The 14544-nt window shown below is 53.5% G+C and overlaps 1 protein-coding gene across 5 annotated transcripts in view; it reads left to right on the top strand.

Moving 5' to 3' along the window:
• The window catches only part of SIK3 (SIK family kinase 3), an 82177-nt gene that overhangs the window by 53872 nt on the left and 13761 nt on the right, over window positions 1-14544 (top strand). For 2 of the 5 annotated variants that reach the window (XM_086626886.1, XM_086626885.1), the window contains exons 5-15: window positions 3819-3943; window positions 4771-4894; window positions 5978-6096; window positions 6470-6580; window positions 6747-6890; window positions 7478-7558; window positions 7669-7778; window positions 8596-8749; window positions 9259-9414; window positions 10032-10102; window positions 13559-13702. In XM_086626886.1, the coding sequence (XP_086483012.1) occupies window positions 3819-3943; window positions 4771-4894; window positions 5978-6096; window positions 6470-6580; window positions 6747-6890; window positions 7478-7558; window positions 7669-7778; window positions 8596-8749; window positions 9259-9414; window positions 10032-10102; window positions 13559-13702 (1339 nt within the window). The remainder of the gene's footprint in view (window positions 1-3818; window positions 3944-4770; window positions 4895-5977; window positions 6097-6469; window positions 6581-6746; window positions 6891-7477; window positions 7559-7668; window positions 7779-8595; window positions 8750-9258; window positions 9415-10031; window positions 10103-13558; window positions 13703-14544) is intronic. The other 3 variants (XM_086626888.1, XM_086626889.1, XM_086626887.1) reach the window with 3 other exon arrangements.

Genomic DNA, 14544 nt, shown 5'->3' with positions numbered 1-14544 from the left:
AATTTTAATACTGGGAGCGGAGGAATACTCTTGTAGCTTGGTAGTGGCTCGGAGAGAGGAAAGAGTCTTGTTTGTTGTGTGACAGTTCTCTTACGTACCATCCGTAGGTGTCAGATCGGAGTTTAACATTTGATTTGTAGTACAATGCTTAGCAATTTCTTAGGTTGCTCTCTTCCTCACCTTGGGAGGAGGGAATGCGGAATGAATAGAAGGGAGTGAAGGACTATATGAGACTTCCTCTGGACACTTAAGAGTGTGAGCCGTGTCCTCCTTGGCACAAGGACGGGATGGTAACCTGCTCTTCACTGTTCTGGGAGCAGAAGATGAATGGGGGCTGGCTTTGCCTGTCGGGCTCATTTCCCACAGCTGGATAAGAGCCTCCAGCAGCAAGTGCCTGTTGGTAACCGCCGTGCTGGGCAGCGGAAGGAGTCGGTGGCAGGTGGTGGAGCTCCTACAGGAAAGGCTGTCCGGGACATCTTCGTGAGCAGCACGTTCTGGTATCTGGTTTATAGTAACAGGTGCACGAATGATTTGAGGCTGTCGTGTCCAAGGGCAAAATCTAAGCTCTTGTAGGGGGGGAGGATGCCCAGAAAATACAAAGGAAGAAAGGAGTTTAAAACTAACCCAGGTAGAAACTGGAATACAGCTGGATCTCCTAAAGGAACATCCACATGAGCATGCTGACAAGCTCTGTGGATGTCTGAAAATTGTGGAAACTTTTTTTTATCTAAGGGAGCTGGAAACTATTTTCCTTCCAAATGTCTGCTCCCAGAATGGACTCTAGAAGATAGTTCCCACCCTGGTGGGGGTAGTGTTTTACTTGGCAGAAGGATGATGTAGTGATTTGAAAAGTAGCCTGGAAAAGTTGATTTATGGTATAGGATTTTCCAAGTATTAAGTTTTGTCCCTATAACTCATTAATTACAACTTGACACCAGTTCTTCCATTGTTTCAAGAGCAAAAAAAGAAGTGATAGCAACTGATCTCTTTCACACCAGACCTCCCAGAATAAAAACTCCAGAAGCTCACAAAGCCCAGTTACACAGAGTGGAGGATCAGCTAAACCTTCCCTGCCAAACCCGTTAACCGTGTCTGACTTAAACCTCTTCAGTGACGTATTTAATTTTCAGCTGATGGAAGTTGTACCTGCACCTCGAGTGCCTTCTGAAGGCTCTGCCTGGTAGGTCTGGCCGCTTTTTCTCTGCCAAGCAGCTGCAAGGCAGACAGCCTGATGGATGCAGCGAGCCCGTGTGTCACCTCGAGCACTGGACTACAGCTTTGTGGCTCTTCGATACCCGCATGCGCAGCCTTTAGTAGCGTGCAGTTCCCTCGGCTTCTGCCGTTCCTCCGGCTCTCACCAGTGCAGATCTTCTGCCACGTCCCAGCTGACCTCTGTTGGCAGCTTTGCATCCGTTACTCGGCGTTGGTTAAGGAGTTGGTGCCTAGCAAGCCGTGCAGCGGGCCAGTGCTCTGTCCTCCCTCGCTGGGGACTACAGGTGTGCTGTTTGGGGGTTTTGGGTTGCAACTGCTCTTTGTGAACAGCGAGAGAATCGCTGTTCCTCTCGCTCTCGTTTTTCCGTGGATGCCCTTACCCCAGTGTACCTTCTCAAAGCCTGAGTCAGTAGCTCCTGGCACCGTGTTCGCTTGTGCTCCCAGCCCAGGAGTTCAGCCAGGAGTTGAGATGATTGCTGAACACCCAGGCCTTCCTGGGGCATGGTTTCAGGGAGGAATCCCATCTGGGCATTGCTTTGCGTTCATCCGCAAGGCTCTGCTCGCTCTTCCACCTTCTGAGGATAAAAGTCCCTGTTGCGGAGATACTAAAGCCAGCTCCCTGAAGCTCTGCTCTCAGGAAACGGGAGGGACTGAGCCCACTTTTTTCGTGGCATGGAGATGTTTCTTTTAAATATTTTCCTTATATCTCATCATTGAGTTTTACCTTGCTCTTTAAAAATGCCCTTTTCTCTCTGCATCTGTTTGTCGAATGAGACCCGGTTGCTCCCTGGGGATTTGGGTTTACATGTCATCTTGGACTGAGGTGACTTGTCATAGTTTTTAAGGAAGTTTATTTAAGTTGCAGTTTGGGGTTTTTTGTTTGGTTTAGATGTTTTGTTTGTTGCTTCGGGGTTTTCAAATCCGCCCCCTTAACTTTTGGGGGGGGGCTTTTAAAAAGCCTGCTGTTTTCCCCCGCCTGCACCTCGGTCCGTGCAGCCCAGGTGGGTTCTGGAAGCCGTTCCCAGCCGTTGAGCAGCACTTTGTGTAAGACGGAGCCGTCTGGCTCCAGGTCCCGCAGAGACAGGCAGCGTGACTCACCCAGAGCCCGGAAAGTGCTGGGCAGAGCAGCAGCTCTCCACAGGGAGGGGTTTTTATCCTGAAATCCGGGGCAGCCGTGGGGTGACCGCTGGAACTCCAGCTCTCTGTGGAGAGGCTCTGCAGGGCCATGCTCGCTGCCCACCTCCTCTCCCCTGCCACAAAGAGCTGTGAACCCGTGGGCTGGTTTCAGCCCGATGGGAACGAGGAGTAAAGTTTCCAAGACAGCCAATCTCCTGCGGCTCTTGGGAAGCGGAGAAGGTTGCAGAGGCAGCTGCTGCGTGTCTGTTCCGGGGCAGCGACGGCTGCCAGCTGACATGGCACAGCTCTGCCCGCGCCACGCAACGCGCCGCTGTCAAATGGGGCTCACCGGTGTGACGGGTCAGCGGGCCAGTGCGGCGGCACGGGGAGCACCTCGTTCCTCTGTCCTTGCGGAGCCGGAGCCGGTGCCGGGACTGCACGGTGGTGTTCGCTGCTTTGAAAGTTTTACAAGGGTGTGTAGTGATAGGACAAGGGGCAATGGATTTAAACTGAAAGAGGGCAGATTTAGGTTAGATATAAGAAAGAAATTTTTCACTCTGAGAGTGATGAGGCAGTGGAACAGGTTGCCCAGAGAAGTTGTGGATGCCCCATCCCTGGAAGTGCTCAAGGCCAGGATGGATGAGGCTTTGGGCAAGCTGGAGTAGTGGAGGGTTTCCCTGCCCATGGCAGGGGGGTTGGAACTGGTTGATCTTTGAGGTCCCTTCCAACCCAAACCATTCCGTGATTCTGTGAAAGTACAGTTGGTTTCCAAAGTGCTGCAAAGCCACTCAAGCACAAATGAGGATAAATAAAAGTAATTAAACCAGAATAATTTGCTCGAAATACGTGAAGTACCAAAATCCCAGCGTGTTCTTGCACAGTCAGGAAGAGTTTATGCCTTCAATGCTACAAATTGGAAACTAACACACAAGATGTGCATGGGCTTTCCTGACTGCAAGGTGGAAGCCTCACTCACCGCCATCCGCTTGACTTGCAGGAGCCCCAGTTAATCCGATTGCTGGTGTACTGGCTCCAGCACGGAAATCCCGCGGGTGAAAAGCGAAGAGCAAACTGTCGTGACGGCCTTTGTGTTCTGCTCAGCAGAAGCAGTGTGGGTACAGGCGGTGGCACGGGCCTGAGGCGTGACGTTGTGCAGCGGGCTGTTTAAACGGGCTGTTTTGTGCTGCAGGAAGCGGCCGTGCCCCGTGAGCACCTGGTGGTCTTTGGTCTCGGTGCAGGGAAGCTGCACGCTGTCCAGGTGGCTTCTGTTGCTCCTGTTCTTCCCACCTCTTTTGCACTCTTGTTCCTCTGATGCCTGGGTATCAGTTACGCAGGATCACAGAATGTTAGGGATTGGAAGGGGCCTCAAAAATGGTCCGTTATGGGATCGTATGTGACATTACTAGACTTGGCAAGTTACTTGAATACCGCTTGTTTAGGACAGTTCAAGTGGATCGTGTTCCTCTCATCCGTTCTCTTTGTTCTTTCAGATTTTGGCTTCAGTAACATCTTCACACCTGGTCAGCTGCTTAAAACGTGGTGTGGGAGTCCTCCCTACGCTGCTCCAGAGCTCTTTGAAGGAAAGGAATACGATGGGCCAAAGGTTGACATTTGGGTATGTGATGAACCTCTTTCTCTCTTACTTTGATCTCGTTTTTGCTGTTTGTTTGGCTTTGCTTCCTGAATACTGAGTATGTGTCTTGGAGAAAAGTCCCTGATAGGGAAAAAAATGGGGTTTTTGAAGGAAAGCTTACAAAATTTTATTTTGGCTGCTGTGTCAAGTGTGTTCTTTATTGGGAGACACAGTGCCAAAAATATTAATTGCCCAGAAATGTGTTTTAATGTGTTTTCCCCAAAACATGGTGCACTTCACTGCTGTTGAATGGCAGAGCACTTGCTGTGGTGGGGCTTGATCTGGCAGAGCTGAAAGAGGAAACTTCAGGCTTCCCTCCACGAGGTTTTTGCAGAGACCTGGGATGGTCTCCTCCGTGGCACTGAAGCCTGCTGTGCCGTGCAGCCCTGCCTTTCCGCACTGCCGCGGTTGCCTGCTGCCCTGCCTCTCCTCGCGGGGCTCCCCGCGTCTGCCAGTCAGCCCAGAGGAGTGGGAGGGAGGGAAGGGTGGCATAGCGGGTTCGGCACGGCCACGCCGTCACGGCGGCGTTCGGTCAGCTGCAGCTGTCTGGTCTGGGCACACAGGGCACGGGTCTGCCTCGGGCGGGCCAGGGCTGGGGGCTTCTTCAGCCGTTGGCTTCTGAGGCTCCAAAGACAGTCTGAAGGAGGGATTAAGCTGGGCTGGGGCTGAGGTGTCAGCAAGGTCCGTTCCGATGAGATTTGCTTTTTGGTCTTTACTTTATTCGATGTAAACGAGACTGGCCGCGATGAAGGGCAGGCTCCTGGTGCCTCCCCCTGACGCTGCTGACACCACCTTTGTTTCGGACGCAGAGTCTCGGCGTGGTGCTGTACGTGCTGGTGTGCGGCGCGCTGCCCTTCGACGGGAGCACGCTGCAGAACCTGCGGGCCAGGGTGCTCAGCGGCAAATTCCGCATCCCCTTTTTCATGTCCACAGGTAAGGGTGCCGCGCTGAGCAGGCGCTGCTGGCATCTCTGCTCACGGGTTCTCTGGAGCACCTGAATTGTGGTGTCCCAGCTAATGGAGATGCCGGTGAAGCGGTGTGCCAGGAAGCTCATCTGCTGGGTGGTGGTTTGTGACGTAAGCTAAAGCGAAAGGATAGAAACCAGAATACTCTTACTTAAAATCTCAGCTTTCGCATGTATATCTGTGCAAACTACAGCAAAATGTCAGCAAAGACACACTTTCTAAAATGCGGGAAACGTGAAAGCTAAAAATGGAATAGCGATTTTAGGAATATAGAGGCACTTGTTTTAAACAAGAAGCTTTTTACAGGATTGTGGCACGTGAATTTCCAGCGATAGCCCTGTCAGAGGTGAACGTCCGTGTCCTGTTTCTGCAAAAATTCTTCTGAATGCTTTAGTAATAAATCTTGGTTCTTAAGAACGAGTCATATGCAGGTTCTTGGTTGCCTGCTCTCTGATTCAGGAATAATTTTGCATGGGCTGCATGGAGTTTCCTAGCTGGAAGCTTCCTTGCTTCCTCCTTACTTGAGGAAGAGGGTCTCTTCTTGCAGAAAACTGGCTAAAACACATGGTGCTTAGATCCCACCCCAGATGGGGCACAGCCTCAGCAGTCCCCCACGGTGAAAGCACACACGTAATACAACGGAGAAACCATTCCCAGTGAGCTGTTGCTGGGTGGGGAACCCTGAAAGGATGCTCTGCCCTTCCACCCCCAAAAGCCAGTCGTGTCCCCCAGCCACGCTGGGGACAGGGGGACAGCGTGTGCCACCCAGGGGCTCTGGCAAACAGCGCAGGGGCCCGCTGGCCTGGGTGCCTGGCTTCCTTCTGTCCTTCCTGGCACGGGGGAATCAAACGTCTGCAGCGAAGTGGCACGTCGGGGACGGAACAGGTGCGAAGCGCAGGAGGAGACGCGGTATTTTTGCCGTGTATGCCTTCCTCCAGAGGAGTGTGTGGCTTTGAAGGAAAAAAAGTGCTTTCGCCGTCGCGGTGTGAGGCTGCCTCCTGCAGAAGAGGCGTCCCTCCCAGCGGGTTACCCAGCCTCTCTTTCCCTGCAGAATGTGAACATCTGATCCGCCACATGCTGGTCTTGGACCCGAGCAAGCGGCTCTCCATGGAGCAGATCTGCAAACACAAGTGGATGAAGCTTGGGGAGGCCGATGCGGAGTTTGACAGGGTGAGGAGCAGAAGGGAGCTGGTGTGCAGGTGGGGTCTGCCCGGTGCCTGCCGGGCTGCAAACAGGCTCCGGGCACCTAGTGCTGCCATGTTCCTTTTGGCTGTTTGAGAAACCTCATTCCGAGTGCTGGTGTACTTCCTTTCTGCTTTCCGTGTCTCCTGGTCTTGCTTTCCACGTCACTCCTCATCCATGTACGTTTTTGGATCTGTCTCCTTGGCGTCGGGAGCCTAAGGTGCTAGGTTTTTGAATTGGTGTGCCATCAGCCTTCAAAGCTCGTGCCAGCTTGCAGCTGGAGCCTGGTGCATTGGCTCTGACTCATGGTGTGCCCTGGGAGGTGTCAGCACTGAAGTCTGACATTTCTGTGCTCTTCCAGCTGATAGCAGAGTGTCAGCACCTGAAGACTGAGAGGCAGATGGAGCCGCTGAACGAGGACGTGTTGCTGGCGATGGCGGACATGGGGCTGGACAAGGAGCGCACAATTCAGGTAAGACACCGCAGCCGCCAGTCATCTCCTGCCCGTTCCCCCTGGAGGTAAGACATCTGTGTGTGCTGCTTATCACCTCTGGTAAGCGAGCAACCTCAGCGCGGTATGGAGTGTGTTTTATTGATTGACAAAAAGGGTTGACCCCTTTGTCCTCTTCCTCTTTCAGTCACTGAGAGCTGACGCGTACGATCACTACAGCGCAATCTACAGCCTGCTCTGCGACCGTCTCAAGAGACACAAGAACCTGCGCATTGCAGCATCTCCGAGCATGCCACGGACCATGACCTTCCCCACCTCTGCTAACATCCAGGTAGATCCTGCTTGCTTAGTGTTCTTCCAGCCCTGGAAGGCCAGCCAGTCCCTCACCTGCTAAACTCAGGCTTGCTTGTGGGTGACCTCATCTGGGCAGGAGTGTCAAAATGTTCCTCATCTGCGAGCTTGGTGTGTGTTTAGGGTGCCGTAATCCTGAGACTAGGAACAGTTTGTTCCTTGGCTGTGGCTTTAGCAAATACCCTTCAGACTAAGTCTTGTGTTAGCTTGGTGACAGAGGAGAAGGCAGTTGTGAGGGTTACTGATGGGGAGCTGGAGTTCACAGACCAGGACCGCTGTGCGATGCGTCTTCCTCAGTTTGTGCTGCTGTCCAAGAAATAAGTACTTTGCTTGGAGAGGCCAGGTCATAAGGGAAGAAGAGGAGGTGCTGACCCTGCCTGAACAGAAGGGAGGAGGGGAAATGGGGCAACCCCATGAGAAGTGAGAATAGAGATCTTCACTGGCTCCAGGATAACCTCCCTGTTACCAGGTGCTGAGGTCATGCACTGGTGTTAATCCCGCAGTCTTTGTAAAGGGATTGTAAGTGATGCCAGCTTTGCATCTTCTGATCTTGATCTCTCTGCTCAGCAGACAGAACAGACAGGCAATACCATGAGCATCAACGTGCCACAAGTCCAGCTCATCAACCCTGAAAACCAGATCGTGGAGGTGAGGTACACCCCTCTGACCCCTGCCAGTTCTTTTCCTGGGCTTGCACTGAAGCCTTTTGCTTGACCCTCGCATCGTGTTGCAACATCTCCAATGTTTTGCCTGCCCAGACTGACGGAACAATGAACTTGGACAGTGATGAAGGGGAAGAGCCATCACCTGAAGCTCTGGTCCGTTACCTCTCGATGAGAAGGCACACAGTTGGAGTAGCTGACCCACGGTTAGTATTGGGCTCTGACTCCCTGATGGAGTATTAAGGGAACCTGGAGATTTACTCCTGGCACATGGCTTGGGTCCTTCAGAGATGTCACAGATTTATTCATGTGCTGTGTTGGCAGATGAGAGGCTAATGGCTTAAGGAGATTTCTGGGCTCTGTGGTATATAAGAGTTGATAACTTTTGGACTGGCAACAGTCGCCAGTTTCTGGGCTGGCAAATACACTGCACAGCGTGCCCCTCGGTCCCAGGCCTCTGCTTCACTCTGGCCAGACCAGGTGGTTGTGAGTGCGTGTATCTGTATCATGGCCGGGATGGAACCTTTGCTTTCCTGCCCCTGCTGTGAGTGGCTTGGAGTTATTTCTGCGAACTTGGGTTTTGCTAGATGGAGAAAGAATTCAAGGTGTCTCTTTAGCAGCAGTGTTCTTTTAAACGTCCTAGTCTCGTTGCACAACTCGGTTAGTATTTCGGATGAGGATGAGAAGCTTTCCTCCTCTTCCTGGTTAGCAGTGTAAGCTGTAGTGGTGTTCACTGGTGTGCAAGCCAGTTTCTCACCTAAGCTGCACTGCTGTCATGTCCTAGTGAAGTTTTTGTGATAAATGTGACCGAGGTTAATGACTAAGAGGTAGTTCTGGCACATCTCAATTTGGAGGGGGGAAAAAGGGACAAACCGAATCCAAAGGGCAGCTTGGCTGTTCTCTGTGACCATCTTCCAGAGCAACAGGAAGCCTTTTTGTGAAGGGAAGCTGGGTGCCCTGAGGCCAGGGGTGGTTCTTTTCACATCATTGCTAATTCACCTGTCTGTAAATGTGGTTGCACAGGACGGAAGTCATGGAAGATCTGCAGAAGCTCCTGCCTGGCTTCCCCCGTGTCGCTCCTCAAGCTCCGTTCCTGCAGGTGACCCCGAATGTGAACTTCATGCACAACGTGCTGCCTAGGCAGAACCTGCAGCCCACGGGTCAGCTGGAGTACAAGGTACTGACTGATGCCCGTGCTCCCTGCTGCAGTCTGTGCCCCACCACCACGTGGGGTGGCATTTGTGCTTGTGCCCACTCTCTCTATTTGCCAGTTCCTTGGACTCCATAAGCTTCAAAATTTACCCTCTTGCTGTCTGTCTAGCTGTGATTCCAGCTGGTTACTTAAAAAGCTGAAGAATGAAAGAACACTGCAACATAAAAGTAGTTAGTGGGCTGGGGAGAAACAGGACTGTGCCGCCGGCCTTGGAGCTGCAGGTTGCAGCCTGCCTGGCAGCTGAAGCAGAGCACAGGGAAATGTTAAACATAGTTAAACACTGGTTTTCCACTGGCACTGCCTCTTTCTGCTCCCCGTCCGCTCTGAGACATTGGTGCTTCTCCTTCATCCCTCCTGAAGCCCAGAAAGCTTGTCTTCTCTCGTGCCAACGCCTGGGTTTGTGGCCTTGGGGCTCAGGTCCCGGAGGGATCCGCTGTGGGGTCGGTAACAACTGCGCTGTCTGTGCTTCCCAGGAGCAGTCCCTGCTGCAGCCCCCCACCCTGCAGCTGCTGAATGGCATGGGCCCTCTGGGGCGGAGGGCATCAGATGGTGGAGCTAACATCCAGTTACACGCACAGCAGCTGCTGAAACGTCCTCGAGGTCCGTCTCCGCTCGTCACTATGACGCCAGTAAGTAGCAAAAGGAAAGAAGAGAGTTGGTGGTGTGCTTATAAACATCTTCTCCTGCAGGCAGAGGTGACTGCCTCCAGCTCAGAGCAGAGAGAGGAGCAGGCTCAGTCTGTAGCACTCTGGAAGCACCTCGGGGAGCTCACACCACGCTGGTGCGTGCTTCCGAAGGCTGCCCTGCTCTAGGGCGGAGAGGTGCTCTGTCCGCTTGGGGCAGAGCTGCTGGGCTCTCCTGCAGCTAGCAGCTGAGATGGTGTTCCTCTTGACTTGACAAAGTGTTTGTGAACTTTCTAAATGGTTGCTTTTCTTCTCCTACGCTGATTTCATAGAGAAAACTGAAATGTCCATCTTGGGCATTCATGCACATTCTTTCTTCCTCGATGCCTCTGTATCAATGGGTTCTCCTGGTAGCGCCAAAGGAAGCAGCCGCACTGTGCAGGCAGCGTAGACTGGGGAAGGATCACTGGAAGGGAAGGGGTTCTTGGCCGAGTGTCCTTGGTGCTGCAGAGGAGCTGGCTTCTATCCTTGTGAAGTCTTGTTTGGGAAGGTCAGGTGTCTGCTGCGCAGATGGGACCACGCCAGCCACTTTCTGGAACCCATGGCTTCTCTTCTCTCTGCAGGCTGTCCCGGCTGTCACCCCAGTGGACGAGGAGAGCTCCGACGGGGAGCCGGATCAGGAGGCTGTGCAGAGGTAACTCCCAGTCTGTTAATGTTTGCCCTTACTACCTCCAAAAGGCTCACCCTGTGGTGTTCCACAGCTGAACTAAAACACAGCAACCTCATCACAGGCAACAATGTTGATTACAGCCAAGGCTGAACACTCTCTTGTTCCTGTGGGTGTTGACTACTGCAGGCAATTAGTCCTCTGACACCACTAGGTGCTTATAAAGCTGAATTCCCCGTGAAATGGGTAGCTAATTGAGCAGTAGGTTCTCCAGAAACTCTGAAACTGCTAAATTCCTTTGCTTAGTGTGCACCAGCATGCAATCCACACTAACCTGCAAAATGAGTGCTGAGTGATTCACCCCTCCCTGCTGAGTGATGGAGGTTGGAAGGTCTCATCTGTGGCCTTGGGTGTCAACGCAGCTTTTGTATCAAGACGTGCAGTAAACATCCAACTCTGATGCCTTAAACAAAGTGAGCTTGCTGGAAATACGGGTACCTCTAGCTTCTAATTTTAGCAGTGGGCCTTAAAATAGTCTGCTCCAGTAAGGAAGGGATTATTAGATACCAAGCTGGAAACTTCTGTTCTCTTTGTCTGCTCCAAACACGTACTGGGAAGCGGGTAGGATGTGCTTGTACTTTCTCAGTCCGTGAAAAGACTAACCACGTCCTTGCTAACACTTTCTTAGTAGCTTTTGCGTAGCTGCTTCTCTGCTAACCAGCTGGTGCACTACGTGTGGTGGGTGTGGTGACGGAGTGCTCCTACTTCTTACCTCAAACTTGAACAGTTGTCTGGATTCCCCCCCCAGTTTGTACAGGTCACCACCTGGAGTAAGGTCGCCTTTCCTCAGGGGCTGCTCTGGGGACAAGGATGCAAATCTGGGGGTTGCTTGCGGGCAGAGAAACCCTGGGGTGGATGGAGGTTGTAGTGCAGAGCTTTTGCCAGCTCTTCTCCTTCCAGAGCGAGGCGGGGATTTGAACGGTGGGTGTGTGCAGTGACAGCTTGTGCAGAGTGTGCACGGAGACGCCTTTTGCCTACCTGAGCTGGGAAGAAAGTCAAAGCTGGTACATGTGAAAGAACTTGCTTCAGCCCTACCTCAGAGCTGACACAGAGTGCATCTGGTGTTTTCTGCGCAGCCTTGTGCTCTAGTTCTTCACCACCCTCATCTCTGTGCTCGCTCACGGTATTGTCCAGCTCCACAAGCTGCTGTTCATCCCCTGAGCCATGATACGGGGCAGGTACGTGCTGGTGACCTGCCCCTGACGCAAGGCAGCGTGGTGCAAGAAACGAGGCTCCGTTGTGGCGTGGAGCAGAGGAAGAGCCTGGCCCTCCCGACGCGGTGGGCGGCCTTCAGCCCCTCTTGAGCTGCCGTTCCCTGGCTGTGCGCTGTCCTCCCCAGCAGGGCTCAGGAGCACAGGCTCTGGACATAGCTAGAAGAAGGTGGAATTTAGGGCCCATAACATCCACTGGCAACGCTTCAGATGGTAGACAGTCTTTCGGACTGTGCCCATCAGGTAAATCTGATTAGTGGCAAGAGATTGCCTGGATGTCCTACTTGAGCAGACTTTCACCTTTCCTGTTCCAAAATCTAAGGTTTCAGTTGGGTCTTGAGGTGGAAGCGTTAGCTCAGCTGGAACTGTTTGGAAACCCCCATGCAGTGTTCGTAGGCTGCGAGCCACTGCGATGGGCAGATCCCACTGACAGGCAAGTCTCCTTGGACCCATAGGTCGCCTTGCCGCTCTTGACAGTGCTGCCCTTAGTCCTTTCATACCACATGTTCTTCCACCAGATGGCCCAGCAAAAAACCCATCCAGGTCGTGTGTTCGCTCGCTCTCCACCCCCTGGTGTTGCAACATGTCAGCAGTCATCAGAGGAGCAGGGTAAATAACATTAACATCAGGGACGGATGCAAATATTTAGCTTCTCAGGACACTGCTCTGAACACGCTGTGCGCAGCCACCAGTGAGCAGTTTTTGCCCTCCTTAATCTGACCTTGAAAACAGACCACAGCCTTTTCTCTGCTCCAGGGAACAGTCACATCTCCTCGGAGCTTTGGGAAACTTTCTTCCACCCGAAACGCTGTTATAGCTCATGATTGGATTGTTCCCTGGAGGTCTGAAATAAAATGATCTTAGCAAACCACAGCTGTAAAGCTCTTTGGGAAACTTTCTCCGTCTGCATCAAATGATTCTTAAACAGCTAATGGCACAGACTTTGGCAAGTTACCACAACGTGGAGCACTCTTCATCCTGTTAACTTGCTGTCTTCTGCTTAAGTGGCTTCAGTAGCTAGCAAAGAGAGGCTGGGTTTGGAGAAGGCCACAACTTTATGGCTTGCTGCTCTTCTCTGCTTCAGCGGTCGAAGCTGCAGTGGCAGGGAGCCTTAGCAGGGGAGAAGAGTGAAGGCGAGAGTTCCCCGTTAGTACCCCGGCGTCACCGGCCGAGTGATCTTTGTCACGGTTGCCACAGCTGCCTCGTTGCTGCTGGCTCACAAGAGCAGAAATAGTTGAGTTCATAAGCGGGCATTGGTCCCAGCTGGCCTTGGGTGGGTGAAGTGCTACCCCCCTGCTCCACACAAGCCGGGGCATCCCGGGTAGGTGCTTCGTTCCTTATCTCTTGTGGCCCGGTGCCCCCAGCTGCTCCGAGTGTCACCGTAGCTGGTAACAAGCAGCTCGGGCAGCAGCTGGTGCGAGAGGCTAAGCCCAGCCTCAGTGCTGGGGGCTGTGGCTCCAAGAGGAAGGGACCCTCTCGCTGCTCCGTCTCCCTCGCTGGCTCAGCCCTGCGCATGGCCGAGCGACTTCCGACTCCCCAGGGCGCGGAGCCGGGACTAGATGGCGCACTCGGACCCGGCACCCGCCCTTCCTCAGCCCAGCGCTCTTCCTCAGGCTCTACCCACCCATCACCTCTGGTGGGGTGGCCCTCCTGTGCCCTTCCCGGCTGTGACAGCTGGGCTCGGGGCGTCCCAGGGGAGGTCTGAAGCACAAAGGCCGTCCCGCAAGGGTGCAGCTGAGTGGCGGCTCTGCTCTGCCCCGCTCTCCAGCCAGCTTTGCCAGGGCTGTCTGTGACTCGTCTCTTGTCTCCGTGCATGCAGCAGACTTCCCCGTGCCTCAGCGAGGCCTTGGGAGAGGGAGGCAGAGCTGCTGTAGTGGCGTGGATCCACACTGGGGGCAGGTAGTCACCTGGGTATTCCCGAAGGGATATACCAGCGTTCCCCTTGAGACGAAACATGGCTTTCCTGCTGGGAAGAGCAAATGGCTACTCTTTCCTTCTGAGGCTGGTGGTAGCATACAAGTGGCTGAAACTATGCTTGTCCCCTAAGCAGTGAAGACCCAGAGATGTGACAGGCGTGGGCAGCTTCTCCCCGGTTGGTTCCAAGCACTGCATCAGGCGTTCTTCCTTCCCGTTTGCTCTGGATTATCTAACGCTCCCTGTTTTTGGAGTACTCCCATCAGTCTCTTATAAAATGTGCTCCTGCTTGTTGCAGATACTTGGCAAATAGGTCAAAAAGGCACACTCTGGCAATGACCAACCCTACAGCTGAAATCCCTCCAGACTTGCAGAGGCAGCTAGGACAGCAGTCCTTCCGACCCCGGGCTTGGGCTCCACACCTGGTCCCCGATCAGCACCGGTGAGTAGTGGCACCGGCCGTTCGGGCAGCTTTGCGCCAGGAAACCTGCTCAGATGTCATCTGGACCGGAGCACTGAGGACATCCCGCTTGGCAGGGAGGGGTGAGGAGGAGGAACAAGTGCGAAGAGTAGATCCATAGAGCAGAGGGTGTCCGACCGTGCTGGGACATGAGTTCTGTGCTGGCGCAGGCTCTGTGCCTGCCGACACAGGCGACGCAGGGGCAGGAATCAGCTGGCTCTTCCCCTCCAGTCCTGTCTTTGTGGCTGGAGATGACTTGCCAGAACGGCTGCCATCACACGAGGGTTGGGAATAAGCTATTCATTTGAGAGGAAAGCTTTTCCCTGTTGTAGGTGTCAAGCTAGCAGCAGATAGCAGGTTTTCTACAGAACGTTTTTGGAGGCAGATGCAGGCAAAAGGCTGCACCAAGAGTCATCTACAGCAGAGCTTAAAAACCTCACTGTTCTGCACCAGAGTTGTGTGTTTTGACTGCAAAGTCTCTTTGCAAAGCTCCTCAAGAGTCATTTTATTTCGGATCCGAACCCCTGATGGGAGCGATGTGGGGAAAGGAAGCTGGGGAGGGAAGGAGGGAAGGGGTGCAGATTGGCTCTAAACACCCTCAAATTGTGTGGGTGGGGCAATCCTGATGGAGAGAGGTGTTAATTTGCCACGGAGTCCTGGAGACGCTAATGCCACAGAGGGAGCTCGAAACCTGTGCTCCGAACCGCTCAGCGCTGAGCGTGCCAGCCAGCCGCAGCCCGCGGAGCTCGCTGCCAGTCGGGCTCCGTCGCCTGCCAGGCGCGGCTGGTGCTGGGCTCAGTCTCTCAGCCAGCTCACACCGGCAA

This window comes from Tauraco erythrolophus, chromosome 26 (assembly GCF_009769465.1).
Source record: "Tauraco erythrolophus isolate bTauEry1 chromosome 26, bTauEry1.pri, whole genome shotgun sequence".
Taxonomy (NCBI): Eukaryota; Metazoa; Chordata; class Aves; order Musophagiformes; family Musophagidae; genus Tauraco; species Tauraco erythrolophus.
The sequence above is the reverse complement of the archived record's forward strand: the minus strand, read 5'-3'. Positions and strand labels throughout refer to the sequence as shown.